This window comes from Chelonoidis abingdonii, chromosome 2 (assembly GCF_003597395.2).
Source record: "Chelonoidis abingdonii isolate Lonesome George chromosome 2, CheloAbing_2.0, whole genome shotgun sequence".
In the NCBI taxonomy this organism is placed as follows: domain Eukaryota; kingdom Metazoa; phylum Chordata; order Testudines; family Testudinidae; genus Chelonoidis; species Chelonoidis abingdonii.
In genome coordinates, this window is record NC_133770.1 from 59,728,848 (window position 1) to 59,749,613 (window position 20,766).

General features: G+C 40.3%; 1 protein-coding gene across 1 annotated transcript; it reads left to right on the forward strand.

The window, feature by feature from the left end:
• Positions 1 to 2,681: 2,681 nt before the first annotated feature.
• Positions 2,682 to 19,020, forward strand: TSPAN13 (tetraspanin 13). The gene is made up of 6 exons (XM_032801426.2): positions 2,682 to 2,844; positions 10,276 to 10,443; positions 14,384 to 14,464; positions 17,721 to 17,834; positions 18,222 to 18,332; positions 18,875 to 19,020. Exons 1-6 carry the CDS (start codon positions 2,782 to 2,784, stop codon positions 18,947 to 18,949), a joined length of 612 nt encoding a protein of 203 aa, XP_032657317.1. The 5' UTR covers positions 2,682 to 2,781; the 3' UTR covers positions 18,950 to 19,020.
• The last annotated feature ends 1,746 nt before the right edge of the window (positions 19,021 to 20,766 follow it).

Below are 20,766 nucleotides of genomic sequence, written 5' to 3' on the forward strand. Positions count from 1 at the left end.
TGACAAACACAAACTCAGCACACAGCAAGTAACCCTCAAACACAAACAAATACACATTACAGACAGTCACTTACCTCACAGCTGCTGTATTTCCTCCTCCTTCACCTGGAAAACTCCCTTGCGAAACTCCCTGAAATCCACCTGGATTTCAACACTTTCCATCCCACCATCAACCTCAGCCTAGACCAATCCACATAAGTGGTCCATTTCCTTGACACTACTGTGCTGATAAGCCATGGTCACATAACCACACCCTATACCGGAAACCCACTGACCGCTATACTTACCTACATGCCTCCAGCTTCCATCCAGGACGCACCACACAATCCATTGTCTACAGCCAAGGTCTAAGATACAAGTGCATTTGCTCCAATCCCTCAGACAAACACCTACAAGATCTCTATCAAGCATTCTTAAAACTACAATACCCATCTGCTGAAGTGAAAAACCAGATTGACAGAGCCAGAAGAGTACCCAGAAGTCAGCTACTACAAGACAGACCCAAAAGAGAAGATAACAGAACACCACTAGCTGTCACCTTCAGCCCCTAACTAAAACCTCTCCAGTGCATCATCAAAGATCTACAGCCTATCCTGAAAGATGATTCCTCACTCGTCACAGATTGGAGACAGGCCTAGTCCTTGCTGTACAGACACCCCACCTTGAAGCAAAACCTCACAGCAACACACACCACAGAAAAAAACACATAAACCCAGGAACCATCCTTGCAACAAAGCCTGATGCCAACTCTGTCCACATTATCTATTCAAGTGACACCATAATAGGACCTAATCACACTCACGCCATTGCCTATCAGGGGCTCATTCACTCTCCACATCTACCCAATGTGATATTATCCATTATGTTGCCAGCAATGCCTCTCTGCCATGTACATTGGCCAAACCAGACAGTCTCTGTGCAAAAGGATAAATGGGAGCAAATCAGATTCAAGAATTATACATTCAAACATCAGTAGGGGAATACTTCAATCTCCCTGGGCGTCTAGTTAATAGATTTAAAGGTGGCAATTTGCAAGAGAAAGCTTCAAAAACAGACTCCAACGAGAAACCTGTGAACTTGACATTAATATGCAAACTAGAAACAATCAAATTTAGGCTTAAATAGAGACTGGAAATGACTGAGCCATTACACAGATTGTGAAGCAGCAGAGAATCCTCCTGTGGCACCTCCTAATAGACTAACAGAGGTTGGAGCGTGAGCTTTCGGGTGAATACCACTTCGTCTGGATATTGCCCACGAAAGCTCATCTCAAACTCTGTTAGTCTATAAGGGTGCCCACAGATTCTCTTGCTGCTTTCACAGATCCAGCACTAACAGGCTACCCCTTGATACATTACACCAGATTGGAATCTATTTCCCCATTTAAGTTCCTCACACTTTCTGTTCAAACTATCTGAAATGAGGTAATCTTGATTATCACTACAAAGTTTTTTTTCTCCTGCTGAGAATAGGTTATCTTAATTAATTAGCCCTCTAGAGTTGGTTGGGCAACTTCACCTTTTCATGTTCTCCTGTATGTGTATAATAGCCTGTATTATGTTACTATATGTGTGTATATGTTCCATCTATGCATCCGATGAAGCCCATTAATTAACATTGATTCTCATCTTGCCATTTTGTGCCCGTCACCCGTTGTTTCGGTGAGATCTCTTTGTAACTCTTTCGCAGTCTGCCTGGGACTTAACTATCTTGAATATTTTTGTACCATCTGCAAATTTTATCACCTCACTGTTTACCCATTTTTCCAAATCATTTATGAGTATGTTGAACAGTAAGGGTCCCAGTACCAACTCCTCTGGGATACCACTATTTATCTCTCTCCATTCTGAAAACTGATAATTTATTCCTACCCTTTGTTTCCCATATTTTAACCAGTTACTGATCCATGAGAGGACTTCCCTCTTATCCCATGATGGCTTACTTCTCAAAAGTCAATTTAAATTATATACTTTTTAAAGTATATATTTAGAAATCTAGACCTGTTATGTGTAACTTGCATTATCAGTATGTTAAATTTTCATTACCCTAACAAAACATTTACTTTAGTCACATCTCTTTTATATATCTCATTGGCCCTGACACCCCCGCTCCCCCAATTTCAATTCCTGGGGAAACTACTAGTGAAGCTTGATGGCCACGGATTGAAACAGGCCTGCAATCTCCTTGCACCTGTGTTTTCAGATCTAAGCACAGTGGATACGCGGGAGGAGGATGAAATTCAGCCAGATGCACCCTGCTACTAAAGCCGGGGCGCACAAATGCAAGCCCCGGGGCGCTCCAGGCCAGTGGAAACCTACCAGGGCAGATGCACTCTCAGTAGTGCGCATCTGGCTCGCTGCATGTCAGCATTTGCTCCCCAGGTTGCAGCTCCGGCTCCCACCGCCCTCACCTGGACTCCCCGCAGCTACCTAGCTGATCCCCACCCCCTCCCCGATTCCAGCCGCCGCTACGCTTCAGCTCTCCACTCGTTTGCATATTTTTACCTTTGTGGCCGAAGTGCAGCCAATCAGCGAGCGCGGGGGCGGCGAGCGCAGCTCCCCTCAACCCCACCCCCCTCAAGGAGGTGGCATAGCCGGCGCGAGACGCCGGGAGGGTGCGTGAGTTCTCGGCGCACTGCAGGCTCCAGCTGCCACCTGCCCCGCCTTGGCCGCGCCGCTCGGACCGCAGGCACCAGCCCTCGGGCCCTCGCAGTTCCTGCCTTCGCTCGCTGCGTGCTCGCGGCAGCCCCCTTCTCCAGCCGCGGCCAACGGCGCTGGCGAGATGGTTTGCGGCGGCTTCACCTGCTCCAAGAACTGCCTGTGCGCCCTCAACCTGCTTTACACGGTGAGTAGCTGCCGCCTCTCCCGGCCCAGCGCCAGCCTTGGGGGGGCCCCGAGTGAGTGTAACGCCCCCGCTCGGAGGAGGAGGAGGAGGAGGGAGAGCAGCTCCCTGCTGGTCGGGCTGTCGCCTGCGGCTGCCACAGCCTCGCCGTCTGCAGCAGGAGAGGCTGGGGCGTCGCGCCGGTTCTTCTGCTTCCCCATTAGCCAGGGCACCGCCGGAGCCAGCTTGGATCTACAGCGAAACGGTTCCCCTGCCTCCCCCGAGGAACCTCCAGGGATCAGCAGCGGCTCCTGCCTGTGCGGCACCTGCAGGCAGAGCGGAAAGATCGGCCAGGGAGTTAAAGGACCAACAGCTGCTGGGGTCTCGGTGTCTGGCTTGCTCATAGTCTCCCTGAGGGGGAAGTCAGCCTTGAATCTCCTAACAGACAGGCAGGATTGTTTGACCGCGCATCAGACTTGTATAGGGGTGGTGCAGAGATCTGTGTGTTCCTAGGGTTGGGGGAGGGGAGGAGCTGAGAGGGGCTCACATGCCCATGCCCATGCCAATCTTGTGGATCAATAAAGTCTCCAGGGTTCAGTAGAATCAGTCTGGTTTCTACTGCTAACTAACGACAACTGTTTTAAAAACCATACTGTCATAGTGGTGTCTTGTAAACTGGAGCAAAGTGTCTTGTTTCAGATCAAAATCCACCTTCTTCTCCTTGAGACTGTTGCTTATCGTGTTTAGTTAGTAACTGCTGACCAGTGCACTTTAGGCTCTGGAAAGTGGTTCTCCCGCGCTAACCCCCCGCCCCAACTTCCACCTGACTAAATCATCTTGTCACCTATACCTATTACCTTTAGTTTCTCATTATTATGTTATAAAACAAGGCAGACCAAGAAAGTGAGAAAAGAGCACTGCAAAGCCTGAGTGTTGTTTGGTTAAAGTTGAGAATAAATGTGCTCACACCTTTTTTACTTAGAAAGATCTCCTTAGCCAGTCAAGGAACGAGGAAGGCTCCTTTTTTACATTTTTGGCATAGTACTTAGTAAGGTGCTAAAAGAGGTCTCTAACATAACATATAAAATTTCTGTACTTGTATATTATTTCGGCTCTGTAAAATCTTTTATCTAGGCTGCACATATGAGCAAGTTCATTCAATAGATGCTTGTACACAGGGGGGATATTAAAGAGCCTCCAGCTATTGTAGCAATAGGGGGCTTAGAAATGCCGATAATGTTTTCATAAGTCAATTTCCTTTTTTAAAATGAGTAATATTTCAAAGAGCTGTTGCCTAGGGTACTGGCAGTTTGGGGAGGGGGAGGAGGAGGTATAAATTTTATTTTTTTACTGGATTCAAAAGTTGTATGTGCAAATGACTGACTTGCTGCAGTGCTCAAATTAAAAAAACAACTCTCTAATTTTACCTCCACCTTCCCCTAAGCAGCTATTTCCAATATATAAAAGAAAACAAAATTTGCAACGATATTTTTATTATAAGGCTTTTTAGTGCCAAAACAGGGAGAAGTGTAGTGAGATGATATAACTGTTTCCTTCCACAGGTCTCCTAAAAATCTAAATTTAATTATTATAGTGTGCATTTAATATTTTTGGTTACTTTAACAAACATTTGACAATAATGTACACAAAAGCCAGGTCAGCCTGGAAATCACTTTTGGAATCATCTGCAGTTCTGCATATTTGCACCTTTCTGGAGATAGTATCTTGTTCTCTAGAATCTCTCAGCTTTAATTTGACAAACAAAAGTAAGTTTCTAGCTGTTACAGATGTGAAGAAAACCTCAAATATGTAGGAGTGTAAACTGATACAAGGATGTTTATCAGTCCAACATTGTTAACTGTACATTCCTCATGTAAGAGAAGAAAGAGAATCGCAGGTCTGTACCATGTACTGAGTGACATCTCATTTTGGTATCAGATCTGATTAGAAAAATCTACAGTTTGTATAGTGGTTTGCTGGTAATTGAGCTCTCATTTATCTAGAGAGAGTATGTAAAACTGTCTTATACTTTAGTATTACTTTGAAATTATGTCATGCTTTGCATACAGCTCTATATTTCTATAACACTGCCTGTCATGCTGTTAGATTATGGTAACTACAGCTGCTGTAATTACTGGATTAATACCACCTCCTTTCTCTGTTTCTTTTTCAAAAGTGTTCCCTTTCCCTGTCTCCCAATGTAACCTGAAAATAAAATTTGCTTTGGCTTTCATAAAAGATTTTGGATGAGGACAGAAATTCTCATATTGGGAAGACAACCCTTTGCCAGCCTGGCTGTTAGCAAAGCATTAGCCAAGTGGGAGGTGGCCATACATCATGGGAAATATCTTCCAAAGCTAGCGAATCTGTCCCTTTTTCCTTCTTCAAGGATTCCCTCTGTATACGATATCCTAGTGTAGCCGAGAAGAGCCACCATATCAGTTTCTTTGCCACCCTTCCCTTACCATTGGCACAGTGGGTTTTCCCAGGGTAAAGAGGGAAAGGGCTGGGTGTACCTATTTCCCAGTGATTTCTTGCTGCTTCAGTGGCTTCTTGGAGTCATGTGCAATCAGGCATAAGTTAGATCAACCAGAGGACTTCTCTGACTCTGTGCCAGGATGGGACAAGTTCTTATTGGGTAATGGGTTAGTGCATAGTATGTAGGAGAACAGAGCAGCAAATTTCCATTTGAGTTAATATGAAAATGAATTTTGCAACCTGTGATGTAAACAAGCAGCTACTAAGTGACCACACTACTTGTTGTTAATGAGTTTTTAATAAAAAGTTTGGGAGTACAGTGCCAAGATAGTAAGGAGAAGTTTGTGCAGTAACTGCTTGTACTGAGCAGCCCTACCTCATCCCTTTGATATTTGTAGATATTCTGTTTTCCCATATCTAACACCTTCTCCACCCAAGGTAACTTCTTGAAGGTAGCTTTTTGAGATGGACTCAGTTTTTATGTCTATACAAAATGATTATACAGAAGCTTCTTCTAAATATTTAATACATATTCTTGTTAACCTAAACTAAATCATGTTGATCCATTGCATGGCTCTTGTCACCAGTTTCTTTGTGCATATTTTATAGTGCATAACATTGGCTACAGAGAGCCTAGGAGTATTTCTAAGATTCATGTGACAAAAACTTGGAAATTTACTTGGCTTTACCATACATCAATCTATTACAAGGTTTATGTCAATTCCACTTCTTATTTAATTGTCAGATACTGGTATGGAGCCAGGCAACTTCCAGTGTTTATGGTTCCATATTAATAGCCATTATAATTTTTATTTATTAATATATAGAAAATACACAAAAATAATAGCTCATGCAAATAATAGCATAAGCAAAGCACGGTGTCTGTATTTAGCTATAGAGATGCCAGAACATGAGATCAGACTTTTTGTGGTAGAAAGGCTGCTCAAGCAGATAAAGTTAACCTCCATTGGCTTCTTGTTTTTGTTTTTAAGTGAAATCCGTAGTAAACTGCTAGTGGTAAACGCACTATGACCGTACTGCTGATGGTATAGGTTCCACTGACTCCACATACAAGTCTCAGAAAGCATGAGGAGCTGTGGCAAGAACTGTGGAGTTATTAGCACTTACCAGAAGCCTGGACTCCCTGTTTTATCTCTTTGATTGGAAATCATGCATAATTTCCATACCAACCATGGTTTTGGCTATATAGGCAACCCTGCCAGAATTGTCTTTCTCAAGGAATCTCCAAACACTTGGAGACCTCAGAATTTGGCTTTGGTTTAACAGATGGGTGTAGGTTTGTGATAGTTTGCTTGCCTGTTGCTGCTATATATTCTTCTGCACTTTGTGTGGCACTGTATTTTTGATGAGAGTTTGAGGAGAAGATTTAGTTGTAACCAAGCAGTTGTTTGGTTCCTTAATAAACTTAAGGTCAAAATTTCAAAAGGGTTCACTAATTTTGTGTGCCTCAGTATTTGGGAGTGGAGCATGAGACATACATAGGCCTGACTTCTGCTGTACTATCCACCTCTTTTATGATGATATAAAGAGGGAGGAAACAGGTCTCCGAGAAATATCCTCAGTGTAAGGAAATGATTGGTGTGTAGCTGCCAGCACAGCTACAGGGGGAAAATCAAGAGTAGGTGAGAAGAGGGGGGGCATGGAGTGTACTATAGTCTGGCTGTTCTGAACCAGCATAATTTAGAGCAGCCCTTTGGCTGGCCCCTAGCAAGGCCCAGAGTATAGGAGGCACAAAGGTGGCTTAAAGATGCCTTTATGCTACCCCACCCTCTCATTCCTGCTGTGGAAAAAATCATGAGGACTGAGTCCTCAGTTGTTCTGAAAATATGGTACCAGGTGTCTCAAGCTGGCCACAGAAAACCAACAAAGATGAAAATACAGGCACCTAGTTTTTCTAACAGTTGCAAAAATGAATGGTTCTCTTAACACATGGAACAAAAATGTCTCTGATGTTTAGTATACGATTCCTCTGAAAAGGAGATTATTCTTTCAGTTAAAAGCAGCAAACCCATTTTGCTCTGAACTAGCAAGTATTATGCATAAGTAAGCTGGACTGTCATGCCAATGGCAGAACTGGCTTTTCTGACTTACAGTGTTCCTATCTCCTTTCACATATATTGCCTGTGTCACGTCACAAGGTTGTTTAGTAACTAGGCTTTGATCACTCCTTTAGTTAAACAAGTGACCTACAGGTGAAATTTCCTGTTACCAATCCCCGTGAGTCAATCAGTCCTTTCATTATAGCTGCTTCAGTACACACACAAACTTCAATGAAGAGAGGTCTTCTCCAATATCATAGCTAAAATAAGCTATGATATTGGAGAAGACCTCTCTTCATTGAAGTTTGTGTGTGTACTGAAGCAGCTATAATGAAAGGACTGATTGACTCACGGGGATTGGTAACAGGAAATTTACTGCCTGTTCAATACCCCCAAACCCCTGTGTGCCAGGTGTGTTGTGACTTTGGGGTCCTCTGACTTACAGCATGTGCCTCCAAGTGTAGAATGTGCCCCCCTATGAGGGTATGGTGGGATCTTTGGGGAGCACAGTGGGTTCAGGGCAGCCCCCATGGGGCAAGAGCACCACTCAGCCCCTCCTCACCCAGAGCTCTGCTTTGGCCCTGCCTCTAGCCACAGCCCTGGCTCAGTGCAGCTCTGCACTTGGCTGGGAGCCTGACTGCAACACCGCTTGTTCCACCGGGGCCTGAGGCTGGGGGCAGGGCTGGTCCAGGAGTGGAGCCACACATGGCCCTGGCTGCCAGCCCCCACTGCAGCCCAGTTGTGACTCCAATCCTGCCCCTGGCTGCGGCTTGGTCCCTGGCCCTGCTCCCAGCCTCAGCCTCATCTCCCCTCTCTCCTCCTGCCCCCCTCCCTCAGCTGCTCCCAGCTCTGGGGGATGGGGGTTGTGGATATGAGTAAGAGGCAGGCACTGGTATAGGTGCTTCAGCAGGTAGCGCTAGCCCTGGTGGGTCCCAACAGCCACTCAGACACATGGCTAAGGGAAAAGGCATTTAGCTAGGACTGTCAGGAAAAAGAGGTAGCAGATATCTTTGGTACAGATGCTTAAGAACTTACAGTTCAAAATGAGCAAAAATGGTTCTTGTTTGGCTCTTGTTTGATATTTAGAGACTTATGCAAAGTGTATCTTTACCTTTTTGAACTTTTCATTGTCTTTATGAAAATCAATACAAAACAAATTCCCTACCTCCTCCAGAAAAAGGCCTTGAGAGATACAGGGCTGTTTGCCAATGTTGTTCAGAGTGTTCCTCACCTAGTTTTATTCTAAGACTAGTTCAGTAAAATGAAAAATCCAGGCCACCAGATTAATTAAAAAGCATTACATCCCCATGTCGATGCTGTTGTTCAAAGTTAAAGTGGCCTTAATTTGGCTTCTCTTAATTCACCTTGGAAGTGAATTCAACTAAACTGAATGAAGACCACTTCAATTTGAATGTGTGTGTTCATACAGGAGTTTAATGTAGTTTAACTAATCCATTTCAAATTCACACCTTAATTAGCTTGGATTATTTTTCCTGTATGTCCCCCTGCAGACAAACCCTTAGTGACATAGTGGATTTTTATATATGTCACAAATCATATTTTGGGGGCTGTGTGTTTTTTTTTTTTTTTTTTTTTTTTTTTTTTTTTATCCTCCGTAGTGGGACTTTTGAAAATCCCAATAGGTGCCTAAATACCTTTAGAAATGGCCCTGGGTAACTATGTTGAAACTGAGGCTGGGTTGAAGTCTTTTGTTTGTGGTTGAAGAGAAGACGCAAAGGTGTCTTCCTGTAAATTTGTTTAACTGGAAATTGAAAGCCATATGTAGTGCTCAGATTGCATTTATGTGATTAGTAAAATCAAATAGTTGTACTAGGCAAAACACTTACAGCTGCACTTAATTAGAACTCAATTACTTTTGGCAAGGCCAGAAGTGAGGCCTTCTCCCCGCCCCCTCTTTTTTTTTTTTTTTTTCTTTGCATCTTCTTTCATAGTTTGTTTAGGGCTCTGATTATTTGTAGTCTACTTCCCCCCTTCATATTCCACCCTCGATCTAACTATCCTGGAGTTTTTCCTGGCTCCAACACTTTTCTTTGTGTTACAGTGAAAACAGGAAAGGCTGGACCTTCCTACTCATAAAACAATATTTCTAATAAACTGGCTGAACCACAGTCTGCATTTTCAGAACATCATCCTTTGAAAGGAAGGAGACTGCTTACTGAGAGCATTTTGAATTTGTTGTGATTATTAGAGTAGTTTTTGCTTCATAGTAAAGCTGATTTCCCAAAGGAACATTCCAGGAGGACAAGACTCCTGACTGTTTGTTTTGCTGTCTGCAGTATTTGACATGTGGCATATTTGCATTTGATCTCTGTAAATGTGTATTGTCCTAAAATCAACAATTCAGAAAATGTTGACCATTAACACTGGTGTAGTGCTGATTGGATTATAGGTCTAGAAAGTAGGATATTTTTTCCAACCTGTTCACATAGCAACGGAGCCAAGTATATCCTGTTTCTTTAAATAGACCTTGCATTTCTCACAAGGTATTTGGAACTCTAATTTATTTCTCAATTTGTGGTATAAAGCTGTTAATCATTGTTTCAGATGCATGTTCAACTCTATTTTAATTCCCATTGTTATATTGGTGTCTCTAGTATGAGACGTTGGTCTTAAACTGGAGAGGGAATGTGTTGGAACAAACAGCACATTCACAATATTGAAAGGTAAATGTACACTTTAAGTTATGAACAAGAGAACTTTCTACAGGAGCTCATTTTTAAATTAACCTCACATTTTGGACTTTTGTTTTTTAGTGATGAGAGGGGAGAGATGTATCATCTTATAATGGCAGGAAACATTAGTGCTTAGTACTAGCAATCTAGACTATATATTTATTTTTCTTTTACATACTAATTGTCTCTTCTCTTTGTCGCACCCCCCCCCCGCCCCCAAGTAGCTGGTCAGCCTACTTCTGATTGGAATTGCAGCATGGGGTATAGGCTTTGGCCTCATTTCTAGTTTCCGAGTAGTTGGCGTGGCAGTTGCAGTGGGGATCTTTCTGTTCCTCATCGCTCTGGTTGGATTGGTTGGTGCAGTCAAACACCATCAAGTGTTACTCTTCTTTGTATCCTTTGACTGGGAATTTACAAACACAAGTTGTGGTGTTGGGGGGGGGGGAGGGGGTTTTGTGTGTGTGATTTGTATTTGTGGATCAGAACCCCGTTGTGCTAGATGCTATACAAACACAGAACAAAAAGGGGTCCCAACACTCCTTCCCAATTTGTGCCACAAAATTACTTCTCCTAATGCTCCACTTCATGCACCGTAGTTTTCTTTTTAAACCTCTTGCTTCCTTTTTATTTATATGATGAAAATGTTACTTCTGTCAAGGGCTCATCTACATCTCATCTATAACAGTCGCAGGAGACTTTTACTGCATGTTTGTCCCCTGACCTAATTACAACACAGTTCTAACTCTAGATTAAAGTAAACTCAACTGTGTTGTAATGGAGTCAGATGACAGCCCTTGTGTAACAGGTTTCCCTGAATTTATTATAGGGAAACTTTGATGTTTCTCAAGCACCAGTTGGATTTTTGGATCTCTGTGAAGCAGATGACGCTTATTTAATTCAGCATCCTTTTGTTTTCATTCACATATCGTCCTTTGTCAGCCCAAATTAGAATTGAGCATGTGAGACACTTTCTCGGGGTGCCCAGGATGAAGAGTCTCTTTGTTACCCTCCTGCCTCAGCGAGAGGAAGACTTGCCGGTGCTTAACTGCGCGTCAGTTCCCTAACACCACTAACCACAATCTCCACAGGGCTCTGTTTTGCAGGTTAACAATAGATGTATCCAAGCCTCCTAGAAACATCCCCCTGCAGCATCCAGCCCCTCTAACTGGACACCCACAGAAATTACCAGATTTGCTGTCCCCAAAGTAACACTATAACACAGTTTGTCTGATACAGTTCAGGAGCAGGTCCTTGATAACATCACATCACTGAGATAAACTTAAGACTGTTTTTACTATAAATATATTATCAAAAGCCACGACCCAAGACAGTGAGTGAGACTGACAAGTGGAAACAGAAATGGTTACATATAAAACAAAAACTATAACACAATCCTGAGAGTCAAACTTAACTTTAAAAAGCTAAAATCCTTGTTTAAAGCAGTTACTCACCTAAAGCAATCTCCCAGCATCACCAATCAACGTGACTAGTATCTCACTGTTCTTTTTGGCACTTCAGTGAAGGATAAAAAAAGTGTCCTCTTGCTGCTTTGTTACACCTCCAAATCTACGGTTTTTGTCTATAGAGTCGGGATGACCCTTGTGGTTTATTCCCTCGTGTGCTGGTTCCATGGTGCTTTCACATCTTTGTGTTGATGTTGTGTGCCAACCGACTTCCATTGTGTTGTCTTACAATGCTTACTTACCATGCAGACAGGTGAAGCTACATCTTTGTCTGACAAAACCTGTTTGTCAGACCTACATGGGTCACAGATTCTAAAATATAATTTCAGTACATAGATGCATCCTAAATATCACCCACCCATATATCTCATAATGATTAAGATCAGTAGGACATATGCTTTTATTAGACACTTCACTTGATCCTCTTTGGATATATACTATGAAAACTGTGGTGGGTGTAGTGAGTTTTTCTGGCCTGATAGCAGTGGCTGTTACAGTGAACCCTTTGTCAGATGGCACCAAGAGGTTCTTGGGGGTCACAGCATGCACTTTATCTAATGCTATTGACAAAGTGCCATGTTGATGCTATGTAAGTAGTTTATGGTGGTTCCCTCCATGGTTAAATCTTAATAGTATTTAGCTTTCGTTTTGGCGGGGGTGGGTAAAGATTCATCAACTCCAACTTTATTTGTCATTACTGGACTGCACCCAAAAATCAAAGAGAGACTTTTAATTTTGCTAATACAGTAGTTCAGTTTCCAGAAGTATACAAATCTGTCAATGAACATCAGAACACTGTCCTGTGTAAGTTTTTTTTATGCAGGTTCAGGTTACTTTCTATAATAAGGTGAGACTCTGAGTCATGGAAGGAAAAAGAATGTTTGAACAAAGGGTGCTGCCTACTCACTAAGACTGCCTGGAAAATTAACTGCTTTGTGCACAGGAAATCTGTCATTTAAATCCTTACTAACTTTGAGTCTGGGATTAGCAATGGGAGTATGGAACTTCCCACTTCTAGGTCAGCTGTCTGATGAAAATTATTGCAGACAGTCCTCTGCATCACAAAAAATATTGCTGATCTAAATTTGCAACCTTGTTAATAAGGTCAGCAGATAAATGTTCTCTGGGGCAGGGACTTTTTTTCTTTGTTTTGTCTGTAAAGCACCTAGCATGACTGGGTCCTGATCCATTAGTCAGGTTCCTGGGTGTTGCTATAATACAAATGAATAGATTAAATAGGCATTAAAAGGCAAGTAGACATGCCCTGTTCTGGCTAGATATTTTTCCATTCTGTCCAATATATTTCAGCAGAGTTATGGCTTGCTATTTTCTCTCCAAATATACCTTTTTGTCAATTTTGAATATTTTTTCTTTAGACAACCTCTAGGAGCCTCTCCTGTGGTACACAGAAGGCCATAGGTTATAGCAGAGTGGATTTGATTTACATCAATTTAGTGATTTAAATCACTAGTCAGGAAGACTCGATTTAATCATGGTTTTCTACATAAAAGTGCATTCTTGTTGGTTGTTATAACCTTAATACATATTCTTCACAACTCAGATAAATGTAGGTTTCTGTTTTAGAAGGTACACACTATACATTTTTTAAAGTGATTTTATTTTGAAAACTTCTCAGATTAGTTTTACAGCTGTAGCAGAAAATGAATGATTGTTTTGGTTATTTCATTTACCAAAGATAATTGAAGCAGATAGTTCACCTCCCAATGACTTCAGAAATATCTCCAATTCAACAGGTTAATCATTAATACTTGGAGGATTTTCTTGCCATGCTGTATTAGGAGGAGAACATCACCAGACAGATATTTCAAATTGTTTTATTTAACTAAAACAACAACATTAAGTATTCTGGATTTTTTTTTCTTCAACAGCAGACATATAATATTTTAACAAAACAAGCATATGTCCCTCACCTCTCTCTTTTATCTCAAGACTTCTTCTTGTCCAGATGTATTCTGCTCACAACCTTCTTCTATTCATTGAACTTTTTGAAACTTTACACTTTTAGAGAGAGGTAAGGGATTGACTCTATGTACACAAATTTGCAGAGGGACAATAGAGTTGAGGTCTGTAGTTTCTCACGTCTGTCTCTTTCATTCAAACATTTTTACTGTTAACAAGCATGTTACCTGAGGGGAGAGACATCCACAGTTTGAGAACCGCAAAACTAAGCATCTCTGACAGTATCTTCTTGACTGAGCACTGAGTCCCAATGGGTAGATAGAAAGATTAACCTAAATAATCTATACAGAAGCCTGTGGAACCCCATAAGATTGGGTCCCTAATCCATGATCTATTGGAACTCATTTACAAGATTTTTCTTAAATATTACATGAATATATTGTCTCATACGATAGCATTAGAATTTATAATCCCTATCCCATGGGATCTTTAACATCATGTGAACTTGTAGAAAACAAATACAAAGCATTGCAAATTTTTTCTTTTAAACTTATATCATAAAGCATTGTCTGGTTGAGCTCTTACTTACTTATACGTTCCAAAAGATGGCCAAGGCCTCCCATTTAGATGCTCAATAGCTTTTATATTCTTAAGCACCATTTATGTACATACACTGCTACTTCGATATAATGCCACCCAATATAACACAAATGTAGATATAATGGGGTAAAGCAGTGCTCCGGGGGGAGGAGCAGGCCTGCGCACTCCGGTGGATCAATGCAAGTTGAATATAACACGGTTTCACCTATAATGCAGTAAGAATTTTGGGCTCCCGAGGACAGTGTTATATCAAGGCAGAGGTGTACTTGACTCTTCATGTAACTGTTAAGCACATGCTTTGCTTACCTAAAATTCCTTTGAAAATTTAACCTTAACTGTTTTTCTTCAGTACATGATTATTCTCTTGCTAGTGTTCATTGTCCAATTTTCAGTCTCCTGTGCTTGTTTGGCATTGAACAAAGATCAGCAGGTAAGAAATTTCTTCTGAATTTTCAGTTGAACAAAAATGTTGTGTTGTAGATAGTTTTGGGCTATGTACTGCTGCCTAGACAACTTGATCAAACTGTAGTATGCATAGTATATTGATTGTATACATCTATAAAGGATGATGGGGACCTTCTTCACATGTTTTATTAAGCTAAGGACTGCTGCAAAATCAGTGCTCAGTGTCAGGTTCCTAGGAGGAAATTTATGCAGTTTATATTATGACTCTAGTACTTTTAGACTTCCTGGTTACATTTCTGTTCTCAAGTATGTCAGTTATGTGATGTGAAGTTCAGCAACTTGAAGCAAGCTGAACTAATATGCACTAATCTAAACTGAATATAACAGCAAACGAGACTAGTACTGAATTACTTATGTGTATAAAAAAACATTTCTATATAATAAGATGAATAATCCCAAAACTATGGCTATTATAGGTATATTCAGTCCAATCCGTTCAGCTTGTAAAACCTATTTCATTTAAGGTGTATCTCCTTCCTCTATCCACAAAAGTCAGGTAATTGACCCCCTGTTTCGTGACTGTCTAGTAGTACACTTGCATATGGAACCAGCTGCATCCCCTGGGCACACAGTGTGCCTCTAAAAGCCAGTCTCTTTCTTTTATTTAAGTTTATACCCTGTTTGAACTGCTAGACTTCACAAATCTGTGCCATTTATTAAGGTTACCTCCTTTATTCAACTTCATTTCTATAGCCCAGCTGTGTAACCTAGTGAGGTTTACACAGTGGATAAGATGTTATCAAGCATAGTTTGTGCAGGAGCTACTGATGGCAGTGATCACACCTCTCAATCTGGGGAAAAAACCAGGGACAGCTCTCATGGGATAAAGGGGTATGTGTGGCAGGGCTTTGGCTGTGTGTGAGGTGAAAGTAGGAAAGTTGCTCCCTTGTTCTCTTCCTCACCTTTGCACCCACCCTTTCTGAAAGCTTTTCGTCTTGAATTCATTGATTTGAAGGCCAGAAGGGACCATTATGATCCTCTAGTTTGACCTCCTGTATAGCACAGGCCATAAACTTCCCCAAAATAATTCCTAGAGCATCTCTTTTAGAAAAACATCCAGTTGTGATTTAAAAATTGTCAGTGATGGAGAATCCACCGCAACCCTTGGTAAATTGTTCCAAAGATCAATTACTCACACTGTTAAAAATGTACCTTATTTCTAGTCTGAATTTGTGCAGCTTCAACTTCCAGCTGTTTGTTTATACCTTTGTCTGCTAGATTGAAGAGACCATTATTAAATATTTGTTCTCCATGTAGGTACTTATAAACTGAATTGACGCCCCTTAGCCTTCTCTTTGTTAAGCTAAATAGATAGACTCAAGAAGCTCAATCACTATAAGGCATGTTTTCTAATCCTTTAATCATTCTCATGGCTATTCTCTGAACCCTATCTAAATTATCAACATCTTTCTTGAATTGTGGGCACCAGAACTGGACACAGTATTCCAGCAGCAGTCACACCAGTGCCAGATAGAGGTTTTCCCCCATTTATGCATCCCAAGATTATATTAGCACTCTTGGCCACAGCATCACACTGAGAGCTCATGTTCAGCTTCCCTACCACAACCCCCAAATCTCTTTGAGTCACGGTTTCCCAAGATAGTCCCCCATCCTGATGGCCTACATTGTTTGTTCCCAGATATATACATTTACATTTAGCCATATTAAAATGGATATTTTTTGCTTGTGCCCAGTTTGTCAAGTGATCTAGATCACTCTGAATCAGTAATCTATCCTTGTCCTTATTTACCACTGCCCCAATTTTAGTGTCATCTGAAAACTTTCAGTGACTTTTTTGTGTTCCAGGTCATTGATAAAACTGTTAAATAGTGTAGGATCAAGAATGGATCCATGCAAGACACCACTGGAGACAAACCCACTTGATGACAATTCCCTTTTCTCAGTTATATTTTGAGACCTCTGTTAGCACCTTTGAAATTGATTAACAGTCTGTTTTTAATCAAAATGTCACGTCTAAGTATATTACATCAACACTATAACCTTTATCCAAATTTGTAATATCAAAAACAAATATCAGGTTAATTTGATAGGATCTATTTGCCAGAAACCCATGTTGATTAGCATTAATTTTATTATTTTCCTTTAGTTCTTTATTAATAGAGTCCTTTATAAGCCACTCCTTTTATTTTGCCTGGGATTGATGCAAGGCTGACATATTTTTAATTACCTTGGTTGTACTGTTTGGCCTCCTTTAAAATTGGCAAAACATTAGCTTTCTTCCAGTTTTCTGGAATTTCCCTAGGGCCAACTCAGTGCTACTGAGCAGCTTGCTGCTATAATACTACAGCTTCTGGCTAACTTGCTGCTATGGAGGAACAAGAGTATCCGTGCAAGGTCCCAGCTCCAGCAAACTTGCCCATTAAATTTACTATGTTTTACTCTACATTGGATTTTATGGAACATCTTCAGTTAGTGCCTCTTAACCTTTAGCATTAGTATCTGAAACAATTCAATCACCCAGCAGCGGGGAGTGAATAAGGGCATGGTAACTAGATGATCAGCCACGCACAGCGTTGGTCACAGTAAAACCAGTGTTTCACTAAAATCTGGTTAATGAGAGATCTGAACATAAGAATGGCCATATTGGGTCAGAACAACCAGATCTAGCCCAGTATCTTGTCTTCTGACAGTGGCCAATGCCAGGTGCCCCAGAGGGAATGAACAGAACAGGTAATCAAGTGATCCATCCTGTCGCCCATTCCCAGTTTTTGGCAAACAGAGGCTAGGGACACCATCCCTGCCCATGCTGGCTAATAGCCATTGATAGACCTATCCTCCACAAACTTATCTAGTTCTTTTTTGAACCCTGTTATAATCTTGGCCTTCGTAACATTCTCTGGCAGGACATTCCACAGGTTGACCATGTGTTGTGTGAAAAAAATTTCCCTTTGTTTGTTTTAAACCTGCTGCCTATTAAAATTCACCTTGCCACTTGGCTGGTGATACAACTGTAGATCTGAAAAAGAGTGGAGATAATTCATTAGGACTGTGAACCTTATATACTGGATATTTTTCTTGCTGTAGCTATTTGGGCTATTTGTACATTATATTCATGATATTTGTATATTGCCTGTTTTAGACTGTAAATATATCAGGGTGGGGGCTGTGTTTGTGGGTATCATGTACTATGTAGACACCAGTGAAATACATCATTTAATAAATGCTACCCTTGTTTTTTTGTATGTTAACTTGTCTTGTAGAGCCGACTTCTAGAGGTTGGATGGAACAACACAGAGAGTGCTAGAGAAGATATTGAGAGGAATCTAGACTGTTGTGGTTTCAGAAACATCAGTTCAAGTGAAACCTGCTCTGCTGTAAGTAGATTACTGAGTTAAGAATGAGTGAAAGTAATAAAAGTTTTTCTAGAGAAGTGTGCAACCATATTGCCATTGCTTGGCAGCTTAAGTATATCATCACATTTACAGGAATACTGTATAGTTTGAAAAATCATTATCGAATACACAAGACAGAAATTCGTATAAATTCATTTTATGGTACTTACCTCTTTCGTACTCAAGCACTTTGAGATCTTCTGATTAAAAAACATGACATAGGAGTCAAGTATTATTTACAGTCCAATTTATAAAAAATGCCAGTCTTGGACAAAACTAAGCCATCTAAAGACTAGGTGCCTCTGGCTAGCTTCCCATGTTTATCAAAAATGTAGCACAGTCTAAAAGCCGTAATTTCTTCTGTTACAGGCTTGTGTTAAAAAGAACGACTGTGCTCCATGTGAATCTATAATAGAAGAATATTCAGGAATGGTACTGAGATTTGTAGGTGGCATAGGACTCTTCTTCAGTTTCACTGAGGTGAGTGCACTTAGCATAATTGTTTCCAAAAAAAAGTCTGGTGTATTAGGAATTTACTGCAGAAATTTCTGACACTATTAGTCAACATCCATTTAACTTTTCTGACTAGAAACTCAAGCAGAGTGGATAGCGAACACACTGTCAAGAGGCAGGTTTGTAGATACTCAGCACTGGTCTCTAATCTTTAGTACGTATGGTAGCCATACCTTTCAGGTTACATTGTTAATACTGTGGGTAAATGAATAAGCAATAATTGTAGAGATTGGTGTGGTCATAGGGAAGTATGTGCCAACACCACACACATTGTATATGGAGGTTTTTTCCTTGTTGCTAGAATGAATCCTTTCGCAAGATATGTCCTCCCACTAGTAACAAAGAGACTTGTGGGGTTTTCTTGTGACTTAAGTGCCAGTGCAAGCATGTCCTGAACTTGCATTTGTAAATTGTTTGTATCACGACACTATGGAAAATATTCTGTTCTTTAAACCTGGGGCCGGGGTGAGATGACAGACACTTAGCAGTGCTTTTATCTTCTTTTGCAGATTTTGGGAGTTTGGCTGACTTATAGATACAGGAACCAAAAAGATTCTCGTGCAAACCCTAGTGCATTTCTTTGACTGGAAAATTTCTCAAGGACTGAATCTCTTTTTTTTTTTTTTTTTTTTTTTTTTTTTTTTTTTTTTTTTTTTTTTTCCCAGTTAAAATATGAATTCTCTAGCAATTGGCACTTCTGCATGCTAAGGATCTGAAAGAAAATGATTTTCCTACATGGAGATGTTTGTGCTTGTTATCTTTAGCTTCCCATCTTCATCTCTGCGTTCTCTATCTGGAAATAGATATATCTATTCTGTAGCTGAACAGAATCTGAACAGTTCTGAGATGGTTAAATAACTGTTAGATCACGACAATTCCTGAAGTCTACTGTTTCAAGTTAGTTTTATTGCCTTTCTTAGTGGGTGTATGTGTATTTTTTTTTTTTTTTTTTTTTTTTTTTTTTTTAAAGCCCAATCAAACCACAAAAAAATACAACCAACATATATTCTGACATTACCACTTTCTTGTGTGGTTTTTGTTGTTGTTTTACAAAAGAACACATACAGATGCATCATTTTAATGAAAAAGCACGTTGAATGCCGGTAGGGTGAAATACAGTAAATTTGTTTTTTCTGTTGAATCACTGTTTCCCATTCTGCTGTGTGGGTTAATAAATAATATAGAAAACATCTGAAATATTTAAACTTATCAACCCTTTATTTCCGTTTCTTTTCTTTAGATAAATTCAAGATACCATTTTAGATCATGAATATAAACATATGTTAAATGACTTCTATAGGCTTTAGTTTTGACATCTTTAGAATTGCATTTAAAGAGAATAAAAACATTTTTTCATATTTGTATCTAAGCAATTGAGAACAATGAATGAGGAAAACCATGAAAATTAACCTATTGATACTAATTTTAAAAGTACTTTAAAAAAGAAACTTCCTTGATAGATCAATGAACCTGGCACGAAGACAATATTAGAACTGTTATTGATCCATTTTGTTAGTGTTACAAATTTTGATTTGATGTCCAAAGATTTCTTAAAACTATTTTTACAGGTTGTTTAAATTCATTGTTGTAATAACTTATAAAAGTGTGATACTGACATTCATTGTCAAACCTGACCCACCTTCATTCTTCAGTATCTATTTAAAATACCTGATTTGAAATGTAATTTGTAAAAATGTCAGTGTCATTTCTAGTAGTTTAAAAGTAGTAATAAAAAAAGTGCTTGTACCGGAATGCTCTCTAAAACTTCAGAAGAAATCGCTGTCCTCGAACAAGTTGTTCATATGCTAAAATAGATACTGTCTGACACCGTGCACTAGATGAGCAGAAGACCTAATCTTTGAGGTGCATGATGTGTTTTTAGCATGCAGTCTTTTCTCTGAATTATGATTAAATGTTGTCATGTCTTCAGTGAAGGATTTCAATAGAGCTGCCCCTCTTGGCTGAAATTCCTCCTCTTCTCCTTGTATGACACTCAATATGAAAAACTAGGAAGATGCACAAAATCAATATTTAGGAGAGCAGCTACAGAAGAGTGCAGGCAGCACAGGTTGGAGAGTATGAGGAAACAAGCATAATGTAGGTTGGAGTGGGATTTTGTAGGGCCTTCACTGAATAGGAGATAACTGAACTTAGTGTAGTAAGCAGGTGCTGAGGTACAGAGGTGATAAGACCCATATAGGCATCCGTATGCTCAGTTTTTTTCTAAACTGAGATTGCATAAGGATATCTAAGTGGAGATTTGAGATGGGACAGAAGGGAGAAGCATTAAGAACTTCATGTACAGAGCTGCAGAGAAGAAGTTATTTGCAGTACACAAGTTTTTTATTCATTCTACAAAACCCAGCACTGTACTACATATACTTGAGTGCAGTCTGACATT